This window comes from Miscanthus floridulus, chromosome 3 (assembly GCF_019320115.1).
Source record: "Miscanthus floridulus cultivar M001 chromosome 3, ASM1932011v1, whole genome shotgun sequence".
Classification (NCBI taxonomy): domain Eukaryota; kingdom Viridiplantae; phylum Streptophyta; class Magnoliopsida; order Poales; family Poaceae; genus Miscanthus; species Miscanthus floridulus.
In genome coordinates this window covers 150,193,751-150,213,640 of record NC_089582.1, presented here as the reverse complement: position 1 = coordinate 150,213,640, position 19,890 = coordinate 150,193,751, and the positions used below count along the sequence as shown (strand labels likewise).

The 19,890-nt window shown below is 43.0% G+C and overlaps 2 protein-coding genes across 4 annotated transcripts; both read left to right on the top strand.

Annotated features, from left to right (window-relative positions):
- Positions 1 to 13,306: 13,306 nt before the first annotated feature.
- Positions 13,307 to 17,300, top strand: LOC136547524 (uncharacterized). 3 transcript variants are annotated; one of them, XM_066539469.1, is made up of 8 exons: positions 13,307 to 13,599; positions 14,558 to 15,265; positions 15,342 to 15,470; positions 15,551 to 15,706; positions 15,798 to 16,241; positions 16,377 to 16,457; positions 16,525 to 16,960; positions 17,162 to 17,300. In XM_066539469.1, exons 1-5 carry the CDS (start codon positions 13,516 to 13,518, stop codon positions 16,059 to 16,061), a joined length of 1,341 nt encoding a protein of 446 aa, XP_066395566.1. In that variant the 5' UTR covers positions 13,307 to 13,515; the 3' UTR covers positions 16,062 to 16,241; positions 16,377 to 16,457; positions 16,525 to 16,960; positions 17,162 to 17,300. The 3 variants fall into 3 exon arrangements, with proteins under 3 accessions (XP_066395566.1, XP_066395567.1, XP_066395568.1); XM_066539470.1 differs by lacking the exon at positions 17,162 to 17,300 and having other exon boundaries at positions 16,525 to 16,644; positions 16,744 to 16,852; XM_066539471.1 differs by lacking the exon at positions 16,377 to 16,457.
- Positions 16,221 to 18,347, top strand: LOC136544704 (uncharacterized). The gene is made up of 9 exons (XM_066536768.1): positions 16,221 to 16,241; positions 16,377 to 16,457; positions 16,525 to 16,644; positions 16,744 to 16,823; positions 16,888 to 16,960; positions 17,162 to 17,326; positions 17,410 to 17,810; positions 17,914 to 18,109; positions 18,204 to 18,347. The coding sequence occupies exons 1-9, from the start codon at positions 16,221 to 16,223 to the stop codon at positions 18,345 to 18,347; spliced, it is 1,281 nt and encodes a 426-aa protein (XP_066392865.1).
- The last annotated feature ends 1,543 nt before the right edge of the window (positions 18,348 to 19,890 follow it).

Below are 19,890 nucleotides of genomic sequence, written 5' to 3'. Positions count from 1 at the left end.
ACCATTAAATTTTTATGACATTTGAATAAGTGGAGTAGCCTACACAAAAATGACAAGCTATGGCATAATTATGAATATGAAAATACTTTGTATTATGAAAAGTGTCAAACAACAGATGTAATATTTTTCCTATGTTCTATACAGTAAATAATCATTGCACAAAAATTATCACATGCATGTTTTATACAAATTTTGCTCTCTAGCAAAAATAACAAAAATCAGCCATTAAAGGCACTTTAACTACATCTCACAATTTTTCTACAGGACATGCATGGCATATATTTTTCCTAGAAAGTACATTACACAAGAAGAGTAACAAACTTGGAAGCATATTTTCTGATACATATAGGTTTTACTACATATTTTACAAGATATCAGCAATATCAAGAATTAAATAAAGCTCTACAGAAAAGTATCTAAAAAATGACATACAATATTTTTATCATGTAGATCTGGTGACAAAGAACACAACAAAATTTGTTTCAACAAATTTGGAGCCAAAATGAGTACACAAACATTTTCCAAAGTATTTAAATAGAAATCTGAAAAATCATTTCTTAAACCCTTTCCAAAAATCAGCCGACGAAAATGCTGGGTGCACCCGGAGTTGAACACGCGTGAACACACACAGGGACAGACAAACGGGCCCGGGGTTTAGCGGGACCCCACCAGTCAGCCGAACCAAAACAGAGGAGATCACCGACGGCGAGAGCTCACCGACGGTGAGGTCTTTGGTCCGGCGAAGGTGACCGGCGTGCTCCCCACACCCGCGCGAACCCCGCGGTGCTCGTGGCATGGGCCAAGGAGCACGGGAAGCCTGCCGCTGTCGTGCATGGCGGAGTGGCGGCGCGGGTCGTCGCCGGTGAGGCGTCCCTGGCCATGGCACGGTGAGAGGAGGTGCTCGGGATACTCGGCGACGTAGTGCGGTGCTCGTGCGTGAGGAAGGAAGGCGGGAGAGGAAACGGAGCGAGGCTGTCCGCGCGGAGCCAAGCTCCGGCGAGGAGGAGCTCACTCCGACGAGGAATTCCCGACCGGAGAAGACCTACCACAGCGAACTGGCGCGAGCACTGGTTGCGCGAGGTGGAGGCGAAGGCGTGGCGAAGGCGTGGCGAAGATGTAGCGGGCTCCGGTGGTCAGGCGTGGCCGGAACGGCTACGCCGGCGATGGCGCGCGGTGGAGCGAGCGCTGCTGCGGCTGTTGCTGCTGCTGAGCGAGCGAGAGAGTGAAGTGGGGATTGAGAAGGAGCGCAGCGCGGTCGGGCAGGTGAAGGCGCGACAGGAGGGCGTGGGGCAGGCCGGGGCTGCCGTGCGGCTCTGACGCGGTCGGGCGCGGCGCGCGGGAACAGGCGCGGCGCAGCGCTAAGGCAGGCCGGGTGAGCGGGCCAGCGCGGAGGCAGGCCGGGACGGCGTGAGCGGCTTGGGCCGAAAGCGAGGCTGCGGCCCATTCATGTGAAATGTGATTTTTTTTTTAATTTATTTTCTATCCCATTTCCTTCAATGCAAATTTTGATCAATTTTAAAGCAGTTTCAAAAGTTGGTGTAAAAATGAAAGTTGTTCCATTTTTCAAGATCTACAACTTTGCTTTTATGACCACAGTCCAATTCCAAATAGATTTTGAATTACAAAATAAACATCAATATTAATTCAAAACACTAATTTTGAAGAATTGTTTAAAAGCAAAATTTGGCAAAACTTTGAATATGAACTTGGCTCCAATTTGTATCCTAAACATTTATAAGCTATCTTAGTGATGAAAACAAGAATCATGGCATCCAAACATGAGCATGGCATTTCACATTGTTTGAAACATGAATAAATTTTCAATCAACTTAAGCATCACATGAAATGATACTTCATTTCTTTCGAAATGAAATGCGTGAATGAGGCTTATGCATGAGGTGATGATGATTATGTTCAAGGGATGGAATGTTAGTGCATGCTTAACACCGAGGTGTTACAGACTCACCCAAAACAGGTTTGAATCTTTCTGAGCACATAATGCAGCTTTCTATTTTTAGGTATTTTTGTTTTGTTTAATTTTTAGTTTTACAGCATGTTTTCCCTTTATTCTATTACTAGTTTGAAGGGCGGGCCTGGGGCAAGCGGTAGAGTCTTACCGTATGTGACCGAAAGGTCCCGAGTTCGAGTCACAGTCTCCTCGCATTGCACAGGCGAGGGTAAGGCTTGCCACTGACACCCTTCGCCAGACCCCGCATAGAGCGGGAGCTCTCTGCACTGGGTACATCCTTCATCGATACTTTAATTGTCAATCAATAGTTGGCGTCTCCATTTGCTCCTTTGCCCGCCTTAGTTTCAGCCAGTGGCGTTGCAGTGAAGATGACATGAGCAAAGTAACCATCTGGTAGCACAAGCGCAAAAAAAGCTACAGCTTAAATAGTTGTCAGTATAAGCACAAGCGTGACCACTCATGTACTCACTTAGCACAAGTATTACATCTTTCCAAGGACCGAGCACAAGTACCAATCTTTACAAGGACTGAGCACAAGTACCAGCATACACTTTCTGGTAAAAAAATAAAATGATTTCCATTCAAATATATAAAAAAGGGCGTACCCAGTACAGAGAGCTCCCGCTCTGTGCGGGGTCTTGAGAAGGGTGTTAGTGGCAAGCCTTACTCTTGCCTGTGCAATGCGAGGAGACCGCGACTCAAACCCGGGACCTTCCGGTCACAGGCGGTAAGACTCTACCGCTTGCACCGGGCCAGCCCTTCATTTCCATTCAAATATATTTTATATAATCTTTTACTAGTAATCTAAATGCTATATTGAAAATGCAATTAAAAATAACACTGTTTCCTTGAAATAAAATTACATAAGAATAAATAAATAACTATACCACAAATACGAATAAAAAATTTCCAAGTACGAAAAAATGGATATAGAAAGGAAAATTTTCAAGTATAGCTGCTAACTAAAATAACAGTTCCACCTCTCATCAAACATAAACTTTAGACATACTAACATAATGATAAATGTTTAATTGGAATCGATCATGAATTAAAAACTTATATGAAGTAGTTGTGCTTTCAAAACAAACAAGTAGCTTACCTACGCTGTGATCAAAGCGAAAGCTCCAATGACACAAAAAAGGACCAAAGTAGAATAAATGCTTAAGGAGAACCTTGAAATTCGTATAAAGTGTACACAAACGAATTACTACAAGGTCTTCAACACAAAGCTAAGGTCTTCAACAAAAAGCTAAAAGGTAAATCTATCAGCATATAAGAAATAACTCTACCATAGGTAGAATTGAAAATTTCCAAGTAATTTAGAATTGATAGGAAGGAACAATTACAACTTTACCAGAAGTGTACCAGCTAACTAAAAATATAGTTCCAACTCTGATCTAATATATAAAACAAAGATACATATTCAGTATTGTAAAATAGGAACCAAGTTACATCATCCTTTAACATAATGATAAATGTTGAATTGAAATCAAACACAATTAAAGAAATTCTATAAAGTTCCTGTGAGCAAGCAACAAGGTGGTGAACCACATGCAACCAAACCCAATCAAAGCAACTAGTACAGGCTGCATTCCAGTTAAGCTAAAATGTAGAACAGCTAGGGCACCAGATGTTTGGGAAATATACTTGCAGCACATTTTGCACAAAGGGCGTAGAGACATGTGTACCTAAATGAATTTGGAAAAGGCCGTAGACAACAATAATTCCTCTGTTCCAAATTACAAGAAATCATAAGCTATTAATCTAAAACCCAGGGGTGAAACGTCTTCTAATTTGGAACGGAGGGAGTATTATAAAATGGACTTGCAAAATGGCGCGACATGTGTACCTAATGCCCTATTTTTTGCAACCATAAACATTTCAGATCTTGCTAGAATCGATAGAATCACTGCCAAATGGGTTAGATGAGAAACGTTTTACTCGAGAATCACTAGAAATGTTTCTTGTTTGTATGCCCAGCAAGGAGAAACATCTGTTTGCTCGTTTCGCATGATTATGATTTCTTGGCCTAAAGTTCCACAGCACAAGGCCCAATCAATAGGCGCACAGCCTACCTCGCCTGGTGGATGGTGACGGCAGCAAGTTTGCAATCCTCCCCAGGCCAGCCCACTAGGCCCACTCAACCAATTTAAGCCCTTCTTGCCTCCTGTGGCCTCTCACCCGACACCCACTACCCGATCCCTAACCCTAGGCGGCGTCTCCCTCACGTCGCACCACCGGCGGCGACGCGGCGGCAGCGGCAAGCACAGGGGCAGCCGCCGAGCAAGGCAGCACCGCCATCGTAGTCCGCACCACGCAGCCAGCCTGCGCGACAGGAGCAGAGCAGCTAGTGGCCAGGGCTCCGCCGCTTCGGGCGGCAGCCGGCAGGGGCCACCCTGGCCGGTGCTAGGCACCAGGCTCCACCTCTCCAGGTCTCAGGTCTGCATCCTCCACCCAATACTTCAGTTCCTGGATGGATTTTTTAGTTCATCTCTTGCATTTGGGTTCATCTGCATGGGTTCATTTGGGTCCATCTGCATTAGGAAGTTCTGAATAATGTACTGTAATCACATTCACAAAACATTGTTACCAAGTACCGCTAATTAGTGCAGTTTGAGATAGGTATCCCTGACTTTGCAAAATTAGATATCTCAATAGCAGCTTGAAAAGTGATCACCTAACACTTGTACCTTGTATGAATATGAATCTCTGGCCTATTTAAATTCCATCTCTGTGTGCCCTTAGTTGTGATGTGTAGTCTTCAGTGTTAGAACCACTCACTATTTTAAGTTCCATATCTTTGTCCTGAGCGCAAATACTTGTTGTCCTTGATCTAGGTACATACAAAGAACACAAATACTTCTTTGGTTTTGGTTTTAACCATGCCTATCGTCCCCTGATTTTTAGTCCTCTAAACCAACTTTTTTCTTAGCAGAACTAGATCCTAACATGGCAACCCATCTATTTATGGAATATATGACTATGCCAATTAAGATTTATCACTCATGACAATGCCTATTTTCAGACCGTGAATAGATGAAAATCATCAATAGACTATGAATAGGTATACTAGACCTGCACACATAGGTGAAGATCATGCGGTTTTCCAACTGATCAGCCATGATCATAGAGCAACCAAAAACAGATACGAGCATCAACAGGTTCCCTTGTGGCTCACGTCCTTCTTTGACTCTCACATGTCTTTGTCTGCATCATCATCTCCAGACTTCAGATGCTTGGGATGCCCATGGCCTAATGACATCTAATGACTTTTCGAAGAACATATAAAACAAACTACACATTATGACAGAAAGCAGGTAGTTGATAGTTGACCACACAATAATACAAGTTCAGATTCAAACTGCAGCAGCAGCCCTTCAATTCAAGTCTTTAAAAAGATAAAAAAAAGTTCCAGTAGGTAGCACCGTAGCACACCCGGCAGTCCCAACAGCCCTTCAACATCACAGATTCAAGTCTTCATCTCCATCTCCATGACTCCATGAACCAGCAGTCCCAGCAGAACCTGAAGATGTATAGCGCAACAACTTAAAAACAGCACATTGCATAGGTAATGTACATTATTAGAAATTAAGAAGATAGAAAGAATACAATAGTCCTACATGATTTTCCTCAAAAAAAAAGTCCTACATGATCTTTAATCTTTAAGATGTATAGCGTGTGCAGGTGAGTCATCCCTAACTGAGATATGGGCAGGGGCCAGGGGTTGACAACAAACCAAAGCCCAAAGGTGTGTGTGGATGTGGGCTGGATGGCATCAGACAAAGATTGTTTCACGATTTTTTCCAGCTCAGAGAGAGGAGAAATGTAGGTATCAGTATCACCAATTTGCTACAAAAATCGGTACGACCAAAACAGCATAATGAGAGGAGGAAGAGCAGGAACTCACCTGGAGACAACAGACATCACTGGAACTCTAGAGGTAGTTTATCTCGAGGTGTGTTCATCGCTAAAGGTGCGTGCACTATTCCTGATTTCTACAAAGATGAGAAAATGGAGCAGATTAGGTAAATGGAGCAGGTGCTTGTGAAATGGAGCAAATTAGCAAAATGGAGCAGGTGCTGCTTACCCACAACTCAATGAGGTGGCATCTCCTGCCCTCATAGCCATCTATAGCTTCAAACCTAGCCAGAGTCATTGGGTCCTTCAGTCCAGCTGTAAATATATACAACTCAATGCCTTTGGAACCACTTTCTGCCATATACGCAACTGCAACTCTTACGACTTCGGGCATCATGTATTCTGCCTCCGTGTTCAACACACTCAGTGAGTGACCACCACTCACTAGACCACCACTCACTGGACCAGAACTTGTGCCTTCGCTAGCAGTGACAATGATGAATTTATCGGCCAAGGCATCACGGTCAGTGATAGGGGTGCCCATGGATGTATGCTGGGATGCAAGACAAAACTTCTCATCAGCAATCTATATTCAGGAGTGGGGCAAAGAATGAGGAGTGGGGCAAATACCATCTGACAAGCTCCAGGGACTTGTGCTGACCATAATTGTTCATATTGATTAAGCTTTGTCCTATTCTTGGAAGCAGTCAACTGAACATATTGATTGTTCCCTACAAAACGTAAATTCATCGATTTTGCAAGACCTTCATAGAATTTTTGTTCTTCTGATACGATTGAGTCTCAAGAAGAAGTTGTTCAGCTTCGTCCAACAGAGCCACTTCTTCATCATTCGTCCATATATGTGAGCTTTCGTTTGCTCTCTATATATAAAAAACAGAGTCAATAAAGAGGCAGTGCATACAGTTTATTTTCTTTTAGCAAAAAAAAACAGTAAACCTTCTTTTTCACCATCCTCAGCTGACTGGGGGCAACTGAAGAACAGGATGAGCTGCCGCTCAGATTCGTTTGATGAATCTGCACAACCGCTAATCTAAAGTATTAGATGAAGCATTTCAAGCCCGAACAGAAGAAAGCACTAGAACTAGAAATGGGTAGGCTAAAGAACACTGATGTTCGGCGAATAGCAGCACGTCCGGCAAGATTGAAAACATACCTTCGGTTGCTCGATGGCGGAGTTCGGAGCAAGCCTGGCGCTGCGTCGAGCACCCACCAGTTGCTTCCTCTTCATTTGCGAGCGAGTAGTATATGTATTGGGGTAGAGAGGAGAGAAGCAATGGCGATGGGACGTTGGGCATCGAGAACCGCGCCGAGAGGAGAGACTGGTGTATGGTTGGAGCCGGCTTGGTACTTTGGAGCCCGACGACGGCGGATGTAGAAAGACAGTTGAGCCCCTGCTCAACGTGGCGGACTGAAGGAGCAGAGAGGAGAGAAGCAATGGCGATGGGACATCGGGCATCGAGAACCGTGCCGAGGAGAGACCGATGTATGGTTGGAGCCGGCTTGGTACTTTGGAGCCCGACGGCGGTGGATGTAGAAAGACAGTTGAGCCCCTGCTCAACGCGGCGGACAGAAGGAGCTGGCTACTGCCGATGTAGAAAGACAGAGGAGGGTGCGACGATCAATGCGGCGGACAGAAGGAGCCACGCGTTGAGCAGGCCTAATCGGGCTGGCCTTAGCCCGCCAAAATAAATTGGGCCCGGTCCTAGCCTGCAGCCGCATCTCGGCCCATTGCCTCCCAAAAAAAAACTCGGCCCATTGCCATTTCAATGACTGTGCAGAGTTTCATGATCCTAAATTTTATGGAAATCATGTTTTGACTTTGATTTTTATGTGTAGCAACACATAGTCAATGCAAGTTCTGGTTAAAAATGGTTAAGGGAGCACCAACAGGCAATCAGAAATACCCCAAAAGACTAGGAGAGTCATTGAGCTTAAGGGAGCACCAACAGGCAATCAGAATTACCCCAAAAGAAAAAACCACTAGTGAAATGGGGAAGCAGCAATTCTTCTTCACCTTCTTCTCCTCCTCCTTAACCTTCTCAGCTACTTTTGCTTGCAAATTAGTAAGACTCGCATCCTTTCGCTGCAGCAATTCTTTAGCCTACCCATTTCTAGTTCCAGTGCTTTCTTCTGTTGGGGCTTGAAATGCTTCATCTAATACTTTAGATTAGCAGTTATGCAGATTCATCAAACGAATCTAAGCGGCAGCTCATCCTGTTCTTCAATTGCCCCCAGTCAGCTGAGGATGGCGAAAAAGAAGGTTTACTATTTTTTTCTGCTAAAAGAAAACAAACTGTATGCACTGTCTCTTTATTGACTCTGTTTTTGATATATAGAGAGCAAACGAAAGCTCACATATATGGACGAATGATGAAGAAGTGGCTCTGTTGGACGAAGCTGAACAACTTCTTCTTGAGACTCAATCGTATTAGAAGAACAAAAAAAATTCTGAGAAGGTCTTGCAAAATCGATGAATTTACGTTTTGCAGGGAACAATCAATATGTTCAGTTGACTGCTTCCAAGATTAGGACAAAGCTTAATCAATATGAACAATTATGGTCAGCACAAGTCCCTGGAGCTCGTCAGATGGTATTTGCCCCACTCCTCATTCTTTGCCCCACTCCTGAATATAGATTGCTGATGAGAAGTTTTGTCTTGCATCCCAGCATACATCCATGGGCACCCCTATCACTGACCGTGATGTCTTTCGATAAATTCATTATTGTCACTGCTAGTGAAGGCACAAGTTCAGGTCCAGTGAGTGGTGGTCCAGTGAGTGGTGGTCACTCACTGAGTGTGTCGAACACGGAGGCAGAATACATGATGCCCGAAGCCGTAAGAGTTGCAGTTGCGTATATGGCAGAAAATGGTTCCAAAGGCATTGAGTTGTATATATTTACAGCTGCACTAAAGGACCCAATGACTCTGGCTGGGTTTGAAGCTATAGATGGCTATGAGGGCAGGAGATGTCACCTCATTGAGTTGTGGGTAAGCAGCACCTGCTCCATTTTGCTAATTTGCTCCATTTCACAGGCACCTGCTCCATTTACCTGATCTGCTCCATTTTCTCATCTTTGTAGAAATCAGGAATAGTGCACGCACCTTTAGCGATGAACACACCTCGAGATAAACTACCTCTAGAGTTCCAGTGATGTCTGTTGTCTCTAGGTGAGTTCCTGCTCTTCCTCCTGTCATTATACTGTTTTGGTCGTACCGGTTTCTGTAGCAAATTAGTGATACTGATACCTACATTTCTCCTCTCTCTGAGCTGGAAAAAATCATGAAACAATCTTTGTCTGATGCTATCCAGCCCACATCCACACACACCTTTGGGCTTTGGTTTGTTGTCAACCCCTGGCCCCTGCCCATATCTCAGTTAGGGATGACTCACCTGCACACACTATACATCTTAAAGATTAAAGATCATGTAGGACTTTTCTTTTTTTTTTGAGGAAAATCATGTAGGACTGTTGTATTCTTTCTATCTTCTTAATTTCTAATAATGTACATTACCTATGCAATGTGCTGTTTTTAAGTTGTTGCGCTATACATCTTCAGGTTCTGCTGGGACTGCTGGTTCATGGAGTCATGGAGATGGAGATGAAGACTTGAATCTGTGATGTTGAAGGGCTGTTGGGACTGCCGGGTGTGCTACGGTGCTACCTGCTGGAACTTTTTTTTTATCTTTTTAAAGACTTGAATTGAAGGGCTGCTGCTGCAGTTTGAATCTGAACTTGTATTATTGTGTGGTCAACTATCAACTACCTGCTTTCTGTCATAATGTGTAGTTTGTTTTATATGTTCTTCGGAAAGTCATTAGATGTCATTAGGCCATGGGCATCCCAAGCATCTGAAGTCTGGAGATGATGATGCAGACAAGGACATGGACATGTGAGAGTCAAAGAAGGACATGAGCCACAAGGGAACCTGTTGATGCTCGTATCTGTTTTTGGTTGCTCTATGATCATGGCTGATCAGTTGGAAAACCGCATGATCTTCACCTATGTGTGCAGGTCTAGTATACCTATTCATAGTCTATTGATGATTTTCATCTATTCACGGTCTGAAAATAGGCATTGTCATGAGTGATAAATCTTAATTGACATAGTCATATATTCCATAAATAGATGGGTTGCCATGTTAGGATCTAGTTCTGCTAAGAAAAAAGTTGGTTTAGAGGACTAAAAATCAGGGGACGATAGGCATGGTTAAAACCAAAACCAAAGAAGTATTTGTGTTCTTTGTATGTACCTAGATCAAGGACAACAAGTATTTGCGCTCAGGACAAAGATATGGAACTTAAAATAGTGAGTGGTTCTAACACTGAAGACTACACATCACAACTAAGGGCACACAGAGATGGAATTTAAATAGGCCAGAGATTCATATTCATACAAGGTACAAGTGTTAGGTGATCACTTTTCAAGCTGCTATTGAGATATCTAATTTTGCAAAGTCAGGGATACCTATCTCAAACTGCACTAATTAGCGGTACTTGGTAACAATGTTTTGTGAATGTGATTACAGTACATTATTCAGAACTTCCTAATGCAGATGGACCCAAATGAACCCATGCAGATGAACCCAAATGCAAGAGATGAACTAAAAAATCCATCCAGGAACTGAAGTATTGGGTGGAGGATGCAGACCTGAGACCTAGAGAGGTGGAGCCTGGTGCCTAGCACCGGCCAGGGTGGCCCCTACCGGCTGCCGCCTGGAGCGGCGGAGCCCTGGCCACTAGCTGCTCTGCTCCTGCCGCGCAGGCTGGCTGCGTGGTGCGGACGGTGATGGCGGTGCTGCCTTGCTCGGCGGCTGCCCCTGTGCTTGCCGCTGCCGCCGCGTTGCCACCGGCGGTGCGACGTGAGGGAGACGCCGACTAGGGTTAGGGATCGGGAAGTGGGTGTCGGGTGAGAGGCCACAGGAGTGGGCCTAGTGGGCTGGCCTGGGGAGGATTGCAAACTTGCTGCCGTCACCATCCACCAGGCGAGGTGGGCTGTGCGCCTATTGATTGGGCCTTGTGCTGTGGAACTTTTTTTAGTCACATTTTCAGAACCTTCTCTTCCTTCCTTCGAGTCGCCGTCGACCTAGACCTAGACCTAGAGCCCAACCCCACGCTTGCCGTCCCCCGTGCTCGGGTGCGCACGAGCTTGCCTCGCCTCGTCTCGCCCGCGACCTGAAGCTCTGCTTGGATCCCTTGCCGTTGCCTGCCTTGCTTCTCGCTCTGGCAGCATCAGGGCATCGATTCGGCGGCTGCAGAGCTCGAATCGATGGCGGCAGAGCCCGAGGTTCGCTCCTTTTTTCTGCATACCCACTTCCCATCCAAGTTAGGGTTTTAATTTAAATTTGACGGAACACTTGATTTTGATTTTAAAATAGGATGGAACTTGGAGATGATGAGCCCGGGTCACGCAATGCTGAATCATCTGATGAGGTATGCTTAACGAACTCGTGCATCTTATTGGTTCCTTCTCTTGAACCATCGTGCTGCTAGAAAACTTGCGCGTCGTTGCCGCGCCACTACCTATTTTGATTTGAATCATATCCTCCTAAGTCCTTTTATCCTTGTATATCATTTAGGTATGGAACACGTACTCATCTGCTGTTGGTTATCTGCCCTGGTTGTCATACACCGGTCGAGGAGTTTATATCTAGTAAAAAGAAATATTACTTCAAGTGTAGGCCCAACACATATAAGGCAAGTGCCTGTTTACTACCTGCCCTGGTTGTAATACATTGATCCTCTCTGAATTGCTGCCAGTGATCTCTAATCTCTACGAAATGCAGGATGAGCATCGCCTATGCTTTTTCTTCAGAGACTTGAAGGAGTATGAGGAGTATTTTGATAACCCGGCACCCTATCACGAATATATTTTTGAGAGAATAAGAAATAGTGCACCTGCAGCAGTTCAGGCACATGTTATAGACACATCTGTTTTAAGGTCAGAAGTCTTAAGTTGGACTCCAAAATTGGTTGCTTTAACGGCAGATATCACTGAATTGAAAAATCGTATGGACGGTATTGATTACTTGACAGACTATGTGCCTGAAGGTAAATGTTCTACACTTCCTAGCAAGTAAATACCGTACCCTTGATTTCCTTGGATCATCCCTCCTGTAGTGAAGTCAGGACTAGGCATGCATTCTAGTAGTTCTTGGAGCTTTTATAAAGTAGAGTTTGTCCTGCGAATGACTGAAACAAGAATGTAGTGAAACAAGAATGACATTGCACAGTAAAGCTTTTGTATTAGACAAATAGGCAGTATAAAAATGGTTTGATATATCGCTGTTCGTTTATTTTAGGAAGTTAACAAGCTATAGTGCTAAATAAGTCTTGATTTTTTTTCAGATCGTGAGGCCCCATATCTTCAGATTGAGGGTTTAGACGCCAAACTAACTAAAGAGATTAAAGAAGTGAGTGCAGACCAAGCTAACAAATTGAAGAACATGTTTATCTGGAGAGATGTGATCTCTGCTGCGGTCATCTTCTTTGCTCTGTCTTTTATTTATTGGATCTACAAAAAAGTGAACAAACTGATGGGAGGTCATAACTGATGGTGAAGAACATGTTTTACTGGAGAGATGCGATCTCTGCTGCGGTCATCTTCTTTGCTCTGACTTTATCTATTAGATCATGTTCTTTTCTTAGGGTGGTGTTGGTTCTTCAGTACTCTAATTTTGTGAAGTGTTGGGAGGTCGTTTAAGATCATGCCTTTTTCTTAGGGTGGTGTTGGTTCTTCAGTCCATGTTGGATGTTCAGTACTCTAATCTATTCATGATGTTCAGTACTCTATTCATGATGTGTACTCGGATTTTATCGGGCTAGAATCTGGATTTTACCAGGCTGGAACCTGGCTCATCAATCAATCAAAACTATTCTGTTAACTATTTTCTTTGGGGGATTGTAAAATGGAGCAAACTTAAAACACACACTTTTAATCATTCTGTGTTTTATATCTTCATTCTTGCCAGTTCATAGCTATTCAATACAAATCTAGTTACAAATTCCGGGAGCATTGCCTAGGACGGTAGGCTACGGTAAAATCGTGTCTTTGGTGGACGGTCAAATCGAAGGTTCCGGAATGGTGAAATCAGGGGTACGGTAAAATCGTTTAGTATGACGGTAAAATCCGAAGTTCCAGACAGATAAAATCCGTGGTTCGATTGTACCGTACTGCTAATTTTATCGTACCGGAACCTTAGATTTTACCATCCCCAAAGACAGATTTTACTGTTAACTAATCGATTATACCGTGCCCTCGATTTTACAACCTCGGATTTTACCGCCCCAAACTCACGATTTTACCGTACCATCACATTGGATTTTTCCATCCAAAAGACACCATTTTACCGTAGCCTAACATAGGTTTTTACCGTCCCTCAAAAGACAGATTTTACTGGTTAACTAATAGATTTTATCGACTTGTTGTATCGAACCACCGATTTTAGGGCCCAAAAAACTCGCGCTCAGTGTTTCACAAAAAAACTCCCGCACAAGGCGGCGGCGCGGCGCGGCGAGCAGGTGAGATTGAAGCCCTAGTAGCGGCGCGGCGGCGAGCGGGTGAGCTTGAAGCAGCCAGTCCGGCGGCGGCGCAGCCAGGAACAAGGCAGGCGGTCTCCTCTGCCTCCCCACGCTAGTCCGGCGGTCTCCTCTGCCTCTCCGAGACGGATGGAAGACGATGAAGTGTATGTAGAGGGTGAGTCAGAAGATGAGTCAGAAAATGGAGAGGATCCATTAGAGGCTGAGAAAAAGGTAAGATTTTATGCACGCGCCAATTTCCTATTTTCGTGTGCTATTCGTGTGCAACCAGTAAACAGCCAATTTCATCATCACCTTGAGGATTTTTCCACCATGCCAATTTCATCATCAGCTTGAGGATTTGACCACCATGATATGGCAGTAGCTGTGCAGTAGCTGTTTAAGGACTGTATATGGATCTTATGAAAGGAAATCATATGCCAAGCTTATCTATATTAATCTATTTATCTGTTGCTGAAAGTATAAATTAATGTTGTCATTTCTTATATGGCTCACTCGGTACAGCTGCGGCGGGCCTACACATGTCATATTAGTTATGTCATATTTGCACACCCAATAATATTTGCAAAATACTAATAGTTTAGTAGGCATATTAGATATGTATATTGAATAACCGAGTTAGATTATATGTATTTGAGTCCAAAACTATGAAATAGCCCACATCCATGCATCCCCTCCCTCTCTTATGTCAAGTTGCCCAGAGTCAAAGAGACTCTAGTTTTGCCAAGGTAAAAATAAGTGGGTTAGCAGGCAAATAGATCAACTAAATCATACAACTCAAGTCTCGACTAATTGTTGTGTCGTACCACACTCTCAGTTGTCATGGACTTATTTTCATGGTTACCCCTATTGTGGTTTGAATTTTTTTTAAATGCACTATTACCGGTCCACTCAACAATCAATGTGCACCTTGTCTATATCCGTAGTGTAGACAATCAGTACACCCTCATTTATTGTTAGTGCACTTTACTCTTTCATAGATTATAGTCCAAATATTCTAGATTAGTGCAAGGGCTGTAGCTGATCGGCTAAGGTGCGGCTGGCTGTGCAGCGGCAGCTGCAGCCGCTCAAAAATCTGAATCGAGCAGGCTCATAAATTATTTGGTTGATGCTTGCCATGACTATGAAAATTTGTTAATGAAACTAATTTTTTTTGCATGGTACTAAAAAGGGCAATAGCACTGGAACGACGAGATGTGTACCTGGTGATGTTATGGCGGCAGCTGAAGCTCTAACACCACAAGCAAAAAGGAAAGTGACAGACATTGGTTTCAGTAACATGTTGAACTTAAAATTGAAGAGACTTGGTACCAGAGAAGGAATCATGTTTCTGATGTTGTTATCCGACGTTAGCTTGAATGATGAATCATTTATCATTCGTGTTTCGGAACACAGTTTAATAGATGTCACAGCACAGGGGGTGGGTAGTGTACTTGTCCCTGTTGGAAATGGGAAGGAACATAACCTTGGTAAGCCAAAAGATCATAGAGCACCGTACGGCAATCTTTGCAATGAGCTGATAGATCAAGGTTATAACGTGCTGCATAGAGTTAAACAGACCAAAAATGGGGCAGTCAAATATCGATTTGATAAAAAGATCAAAATCGAGCATGTCATCGACTACATAAGAAAAAGCAAGGAGGATACAGATAAGCAAGTCTATTTGTTCTTCTGTGTTTTGGTCACCAGGTTGCTGCTGCCAACACTGAGCAATTATGTCAATCCAAGGACTGCATGGATGTGCTCTAACTTTGAACTGATGCGCAACTTGAACTGGTGCCATTTGATCTGTAAGGATCTCAAGGATAAATTCTCTACCTGGCAGAAAAAGGAAAATAAAGTAAATGCCACAATCGAGGGTTGCACAGTTGTGTTGTTGGTAAGCGAGCATCTTTAAAGTAGTTTCTTTTACAAACAATATTTTTTTGTGTTTAATGGTAAATTGTGCTTGACAGATACGTTTCCTTGACAATTTTCTGCCGGAAGATAATTCGAGAGATCCTCCACGCATTGATTTCTACGGTGAAAAAGAAATTAAGGAACTGCTACTTAAAGTATCAAAAGAAGTGAATATCGCAGAAAGGGTAAGTGCACCAACAAACATGCTTCTACTCCAGAATTGGAATATTAAAAAAATATTGTCTTTACGTTGGTGGCCTTTCAGGTTGGCGAGCTCAAGGTCAATGTGGCTGAGGTCGAGGACAGTGTGCCTGAGGTCAAGGACAGTGTGCCTGAGGTTTCAATGGGCAAGGGCAAGGGCAAGGGTAAGCCCAAGCCCAAACCCTCCATGGTCAGGAAACCTACTTCAAGAATTCAACCGGTTAGGACAAATCCCTACTTTAGATTAGTGTATATAAATCCATTAAAATCAATGCTATCAGTCATTTTTATTTATTCCCTTGGCCTTTCAGGTGACAGGAGACTCAATAGTCTTTAATTTTCCATCGGTTCAAGTTTTGGTCGAGGAATGTGGGGGCAATGAGGGGAATATTCTCTCTAGAGAGCTGGACAACAAAATGAGGTGTCATCGATCTGCTATGATGGCAGAATTTCAAAAAATACAGAACCTCCAGCTACAGCATAATGAAGACTTAAAGAAGATTGTGGTAGAACATTGTAGCTTGTCTGAGATCTACAAGCATATCATACAGAAGGCCAAAATTCAAGATGAATAATTGATCAATCTGATGAAAGAAAAGATTGTAGTGGACATAGAGGGCCATCATATTTGTGAGTTATATTTCGTTAAATCCCTCGAACCACATGGTCACTTATCCAACTTTATTGTGGATGCTCTCTGCCACATATGGAACCAAGAATGGAATAACAAGAAGATGCTTTCTCAATGTGCTGTTGTAAGTACCAATTAGCACTACTACTGCTTTCTAAATGTGATTTTATCGTTCTAGGTGCCTGATTTTACTGCTACTGCTGCTGCTTTTGAAATGTGCTGTTTAGTGATCTAATTTCACCATGGCGTTTTTTTCTAGGATCAATTGTTAAAGAGGCAAATAAGAGCACATTATATCGAAAGAGAGATTACAGAAGAAGTTTTAAAGGAATACAACATTGTTTGTACTTTTTCCTTTCTATTTATTTGTATTTCACCATAATTTGGTTGGTTCATTTTTTTTGTAGATTTTTGTCCTTGTCCTTCGAGGTGATCACTGGACATTGGTTGTGGTGGAACTTCGGACAGAAGTTATAACTGTACTTGATTCACTATATGATAACCTTCAAGATTATCACTGGACATTGGTTAGATTTTTTTCAACTTAAAATGCCTTGCAACGAGAATATATGAAGCTGTTTCGTTACACCCTGAGCTGCCTCAACTGACCCATATCCGTCTTGCAGATAAGCTCATTGAAAGAGCATCTTAGTTTAAAAGCTGATAGAGAGATTTCAACACCAAATGTTCAAAAGCAAACAAACCTGTAAAAATTTTCAGCTATTTGCTAATTTCATACCTCAATTCGTGCTCACATCGTTATTTTGTAGAAATGATTGTGGTTATCATATGCTTCTGTACATATTGGGATTTGAGGATAAAAATTTCAGCAACATTGATGCGGTTAGTCCTGTGACTAGTACTTTAACATTCCACAATCACAAGCTTCGGTGACTGCACAGTTGTATCATATTAAAAAAAACTCAGCCGGTGGGGTACAGACCGCCCCCACGGTCTATTTGGCAGTTCTATCATATTTCTCTTTTGGAACGTTGTTGATTGTGCCAATGGCTCATCTAACTGGCTTTTATGATAAAAATGCAGGATGCAGTGCTCAGGTGCCGCCAACAAGTTGCAAGGATCCTCCTTGAGCATCAAGATAATAAAACTCCCAAGGAAAGCTTTACAAAGGGGGATTCAACGAAGAGGAGCCTAGAAGATGGAGATGAAAGAAATAGCAAGAAAGCAAAGCTAGCTCACAAGAGCAGCGTATGTTTACTATTGCCATCAACACATTTGCAGAGTCACTAATACTATTAGAAAACTAACACAATTGTTCTAAACTTGAACAGGCGGAAGTGAGTGAGGAAAACCCAAATGGTGAGGAAAAATCAAATGGTGAAGAAGATGGGGATTCAGATGATGTGGACGGATCAAGTGATGAAGATGATGGGGATGCAAGTGACGCAGAGGGTGATGATCAGAATGCACCTGGTGACGCAGAGGGTGATGATCAGAATGCACGTGATAAGAGTAGGAAGAACAGGCCTGGAAATGCAGGGAAACCAAAAAAGAAGAAGTCATATAACACAACCAAGTTACTGGGAGTGCCACAGGCGAAAACTGATAAATATAAAGGAACCTCCCCGCTGATCTCCCCTTTCAAAAAGGAGGGTACTGGGACCCAAGAACCACCTGTGGGTGAAGCACTGGTAGTGTTGAAAAATATAATTAACAACGAAAAGTACCAGAGGTACATTCTTTGCCTGTAGCTGTTGCTTTTAGTTGAGTAGTTCTTGAAACTTGCACTGATAATCATTTATTTCGATTTCCAATACCACTCATACCTTCATTAGTCCTCCGGGAGGAATGGGGACTACTATTGCGGATATCTGGCAGCTATCTGGAGCAGATATTACCAAGAGCTTTGAAAGCAAAACATTGTGTGAAGACACGGTGGTATCGTTCTACATGAAGTGTCTCATGAAGGATGACAATTCTTTAGGACCAGAGTATTCAGGTTACAGGCTTTTCCTGGATCCTAAAATTTCTGTAAGTGAAAATTTTCTGTGCAATGTTGCTTTAATCTTCTCATTGATTTTTTTTTCTGTGCACTTATAATGTTGCTTTAATCTTCTCATCACAGGAATTGTTGTTGCGTAAGAAGGGGTACCGTAAGGATAAGAATTGTGCATACATCAAAGCGGTTGTTGCAGAACTCGAATCACATTACAAGGCCGAACAATTTTTGAATTGCAGACAAGTAAGTACACAAGCGAGCAAATTTTGAAAGCCAGAGATGTATTTGAAAGCCCTTGTTCAGTATTCTTACACGGTATGTTTTTTTTCTCTACAGATTTTTTTGCCCGTCTGCTATGAGAAGCATTGGACTTTATATGCTGTCAACTACAGCTCAGAACAAATCGATATATTGGACTCCTTCAATTGTACGAAGCCTGAAAAGACGACTTACCACAAAAGATTCAACTCTAAGATAAGGACGGGGCTTTATGATGCGCTGCAGATTTTTACAGAAAATAAAATGAAACCATTTTATGAATGGGGCTTTCCATATGTATATGTATCTACTCAAGAACCTGGAAGCAATGACTGCGCGTTCTTTGTCATGATGTTCTCGAAGCTGTATGATGCGGATGGCGGCAAGCATCGGTCTTGTTACTTGGAACAGGTAATTTGTTTGCCAATTTACAGCTCATTAATTGATTTGGCAAACCATCTAACATGATTTTCCTTGTTTCTCTAAAAAATGCAGACAGGAAGTGATGTGCTAAGGAGTAATATTCTATTATACTTACTCTATCATGAGCTAAATGCATCAGTCACGGCAATACCACAAGATATCAAAATGCCAACTCCTGATGCATGAATGGACATGTAATTGACGATGGTAAAATCTCATGTTCGGGGTGGACATGTAATTGGAGATGATAAAATCTTCTGTTCTCGTGTTCGGGGTGGACATGTAATTGGAGATGGTAAAATCTCCTGTTCGGGGATGGTAAAATCCTGTGCTGGAGGATGATAAAACCGTGTGTTAGTGTGGATGATTTAGACATGTATGGTTGGGTTCCATTTGTGTACTTGGCGGAATTTGGCATGGCTCACTGTGCATTTGTATGGTCTGACGAAACTTTATCTTCTTATAGTTTAGGTGCTTTCTCTGTTTTCGGTTTTGTTGCTTGTTCAAGTCCGGTAAGAATGGTAAAATCCTGGGTTCTAAGCTGATAAAATCTGGGTACACAACTGGACTATCCTGTTACGGAATGAGAACACAAGAACCAACATACACTGTTGAACAATACTATTGGACCACTAGAACAAAAAAAATTGTAGATCCAAGATTCCCTCCTAAAGTGAGTCCAAGACGGCCCAAGTCTATTTATAGATCCTCTTGGCTCAAAGAGCCGCTGGGAGCTCGTAGACACGCCCGGACTCTGAGCAAGGTCTGCTTCTTATGGTCTGGTTGGCCACAACCAACCACGTGTCCCCTTTTCATACCTTGGCCGTCCATCTCCAACGGTCACTAGGGTTAGGCGTGATAGTTAAGTTAGGATTGTACTCAGCAGGGTTGAGTCCGATCACAAAGAAAGCACGCGAGTTCGACCGGACTCAGCAGGGTCGGGTCCGGTCACAAGAAAACGCACGAGTCCGACTGAGTATAGAGAGTTCCCTAAACGCTTAGAATCGATCATACTTGGTACTTAGTCCGCACCGAGTGACCAAAGCCAAGGTCTGGTCGGTGCCCAAATTTACACCGAGAGGTATAGACCTCGTCAGACCGAGTCTGATGCCCCCAATGCTTGGATTTTACC

Bases quoted from the DNA above. Each gene is read 5' to 3' on its own strand.
- LOC136547524 (XM_066539471.1), top strand. From the start codon at position 13,516: ATGGAAGACGATGAAGTGTATGTAGAGGGTGAGTCAGAAGATGAGTCA. The intron at 13,600-14,557 runs GTAAGATTTTAT...GGTACTAAAAAG, and splicing joins CATTAGAGGCTGAGAAAAAG to GGCAATAGCACTGGAACGAC. The intron at 15,471-15,550 runs GTAAGTGCACCA...GTGGCCTTTCAG, and splicing joins AAGTGAATATCGCAGAAAGG to GTTGGCGAGCTCAAGGTCAA.
- LOC136544704 (XM_066536768.1), top strand. From the start codon at position 16,221: ATGCTTTCTCAATGTGCTGTT. The intron at 16,242-16,376 runs GTAAGTACCAAT...GTTTTTTTCTAG, and splicing joins TGCTTTCTCAATGTGCTGTT to GATCAATTGTTAAAGAGGCA. The intron at 16,645-16,743 runs GTTAGATTTTTT...TCCGTCTTGCAG, and splicing joins AAGATTATCACTGGACATTG to ATAAGCTCATTGAAAGAGCA.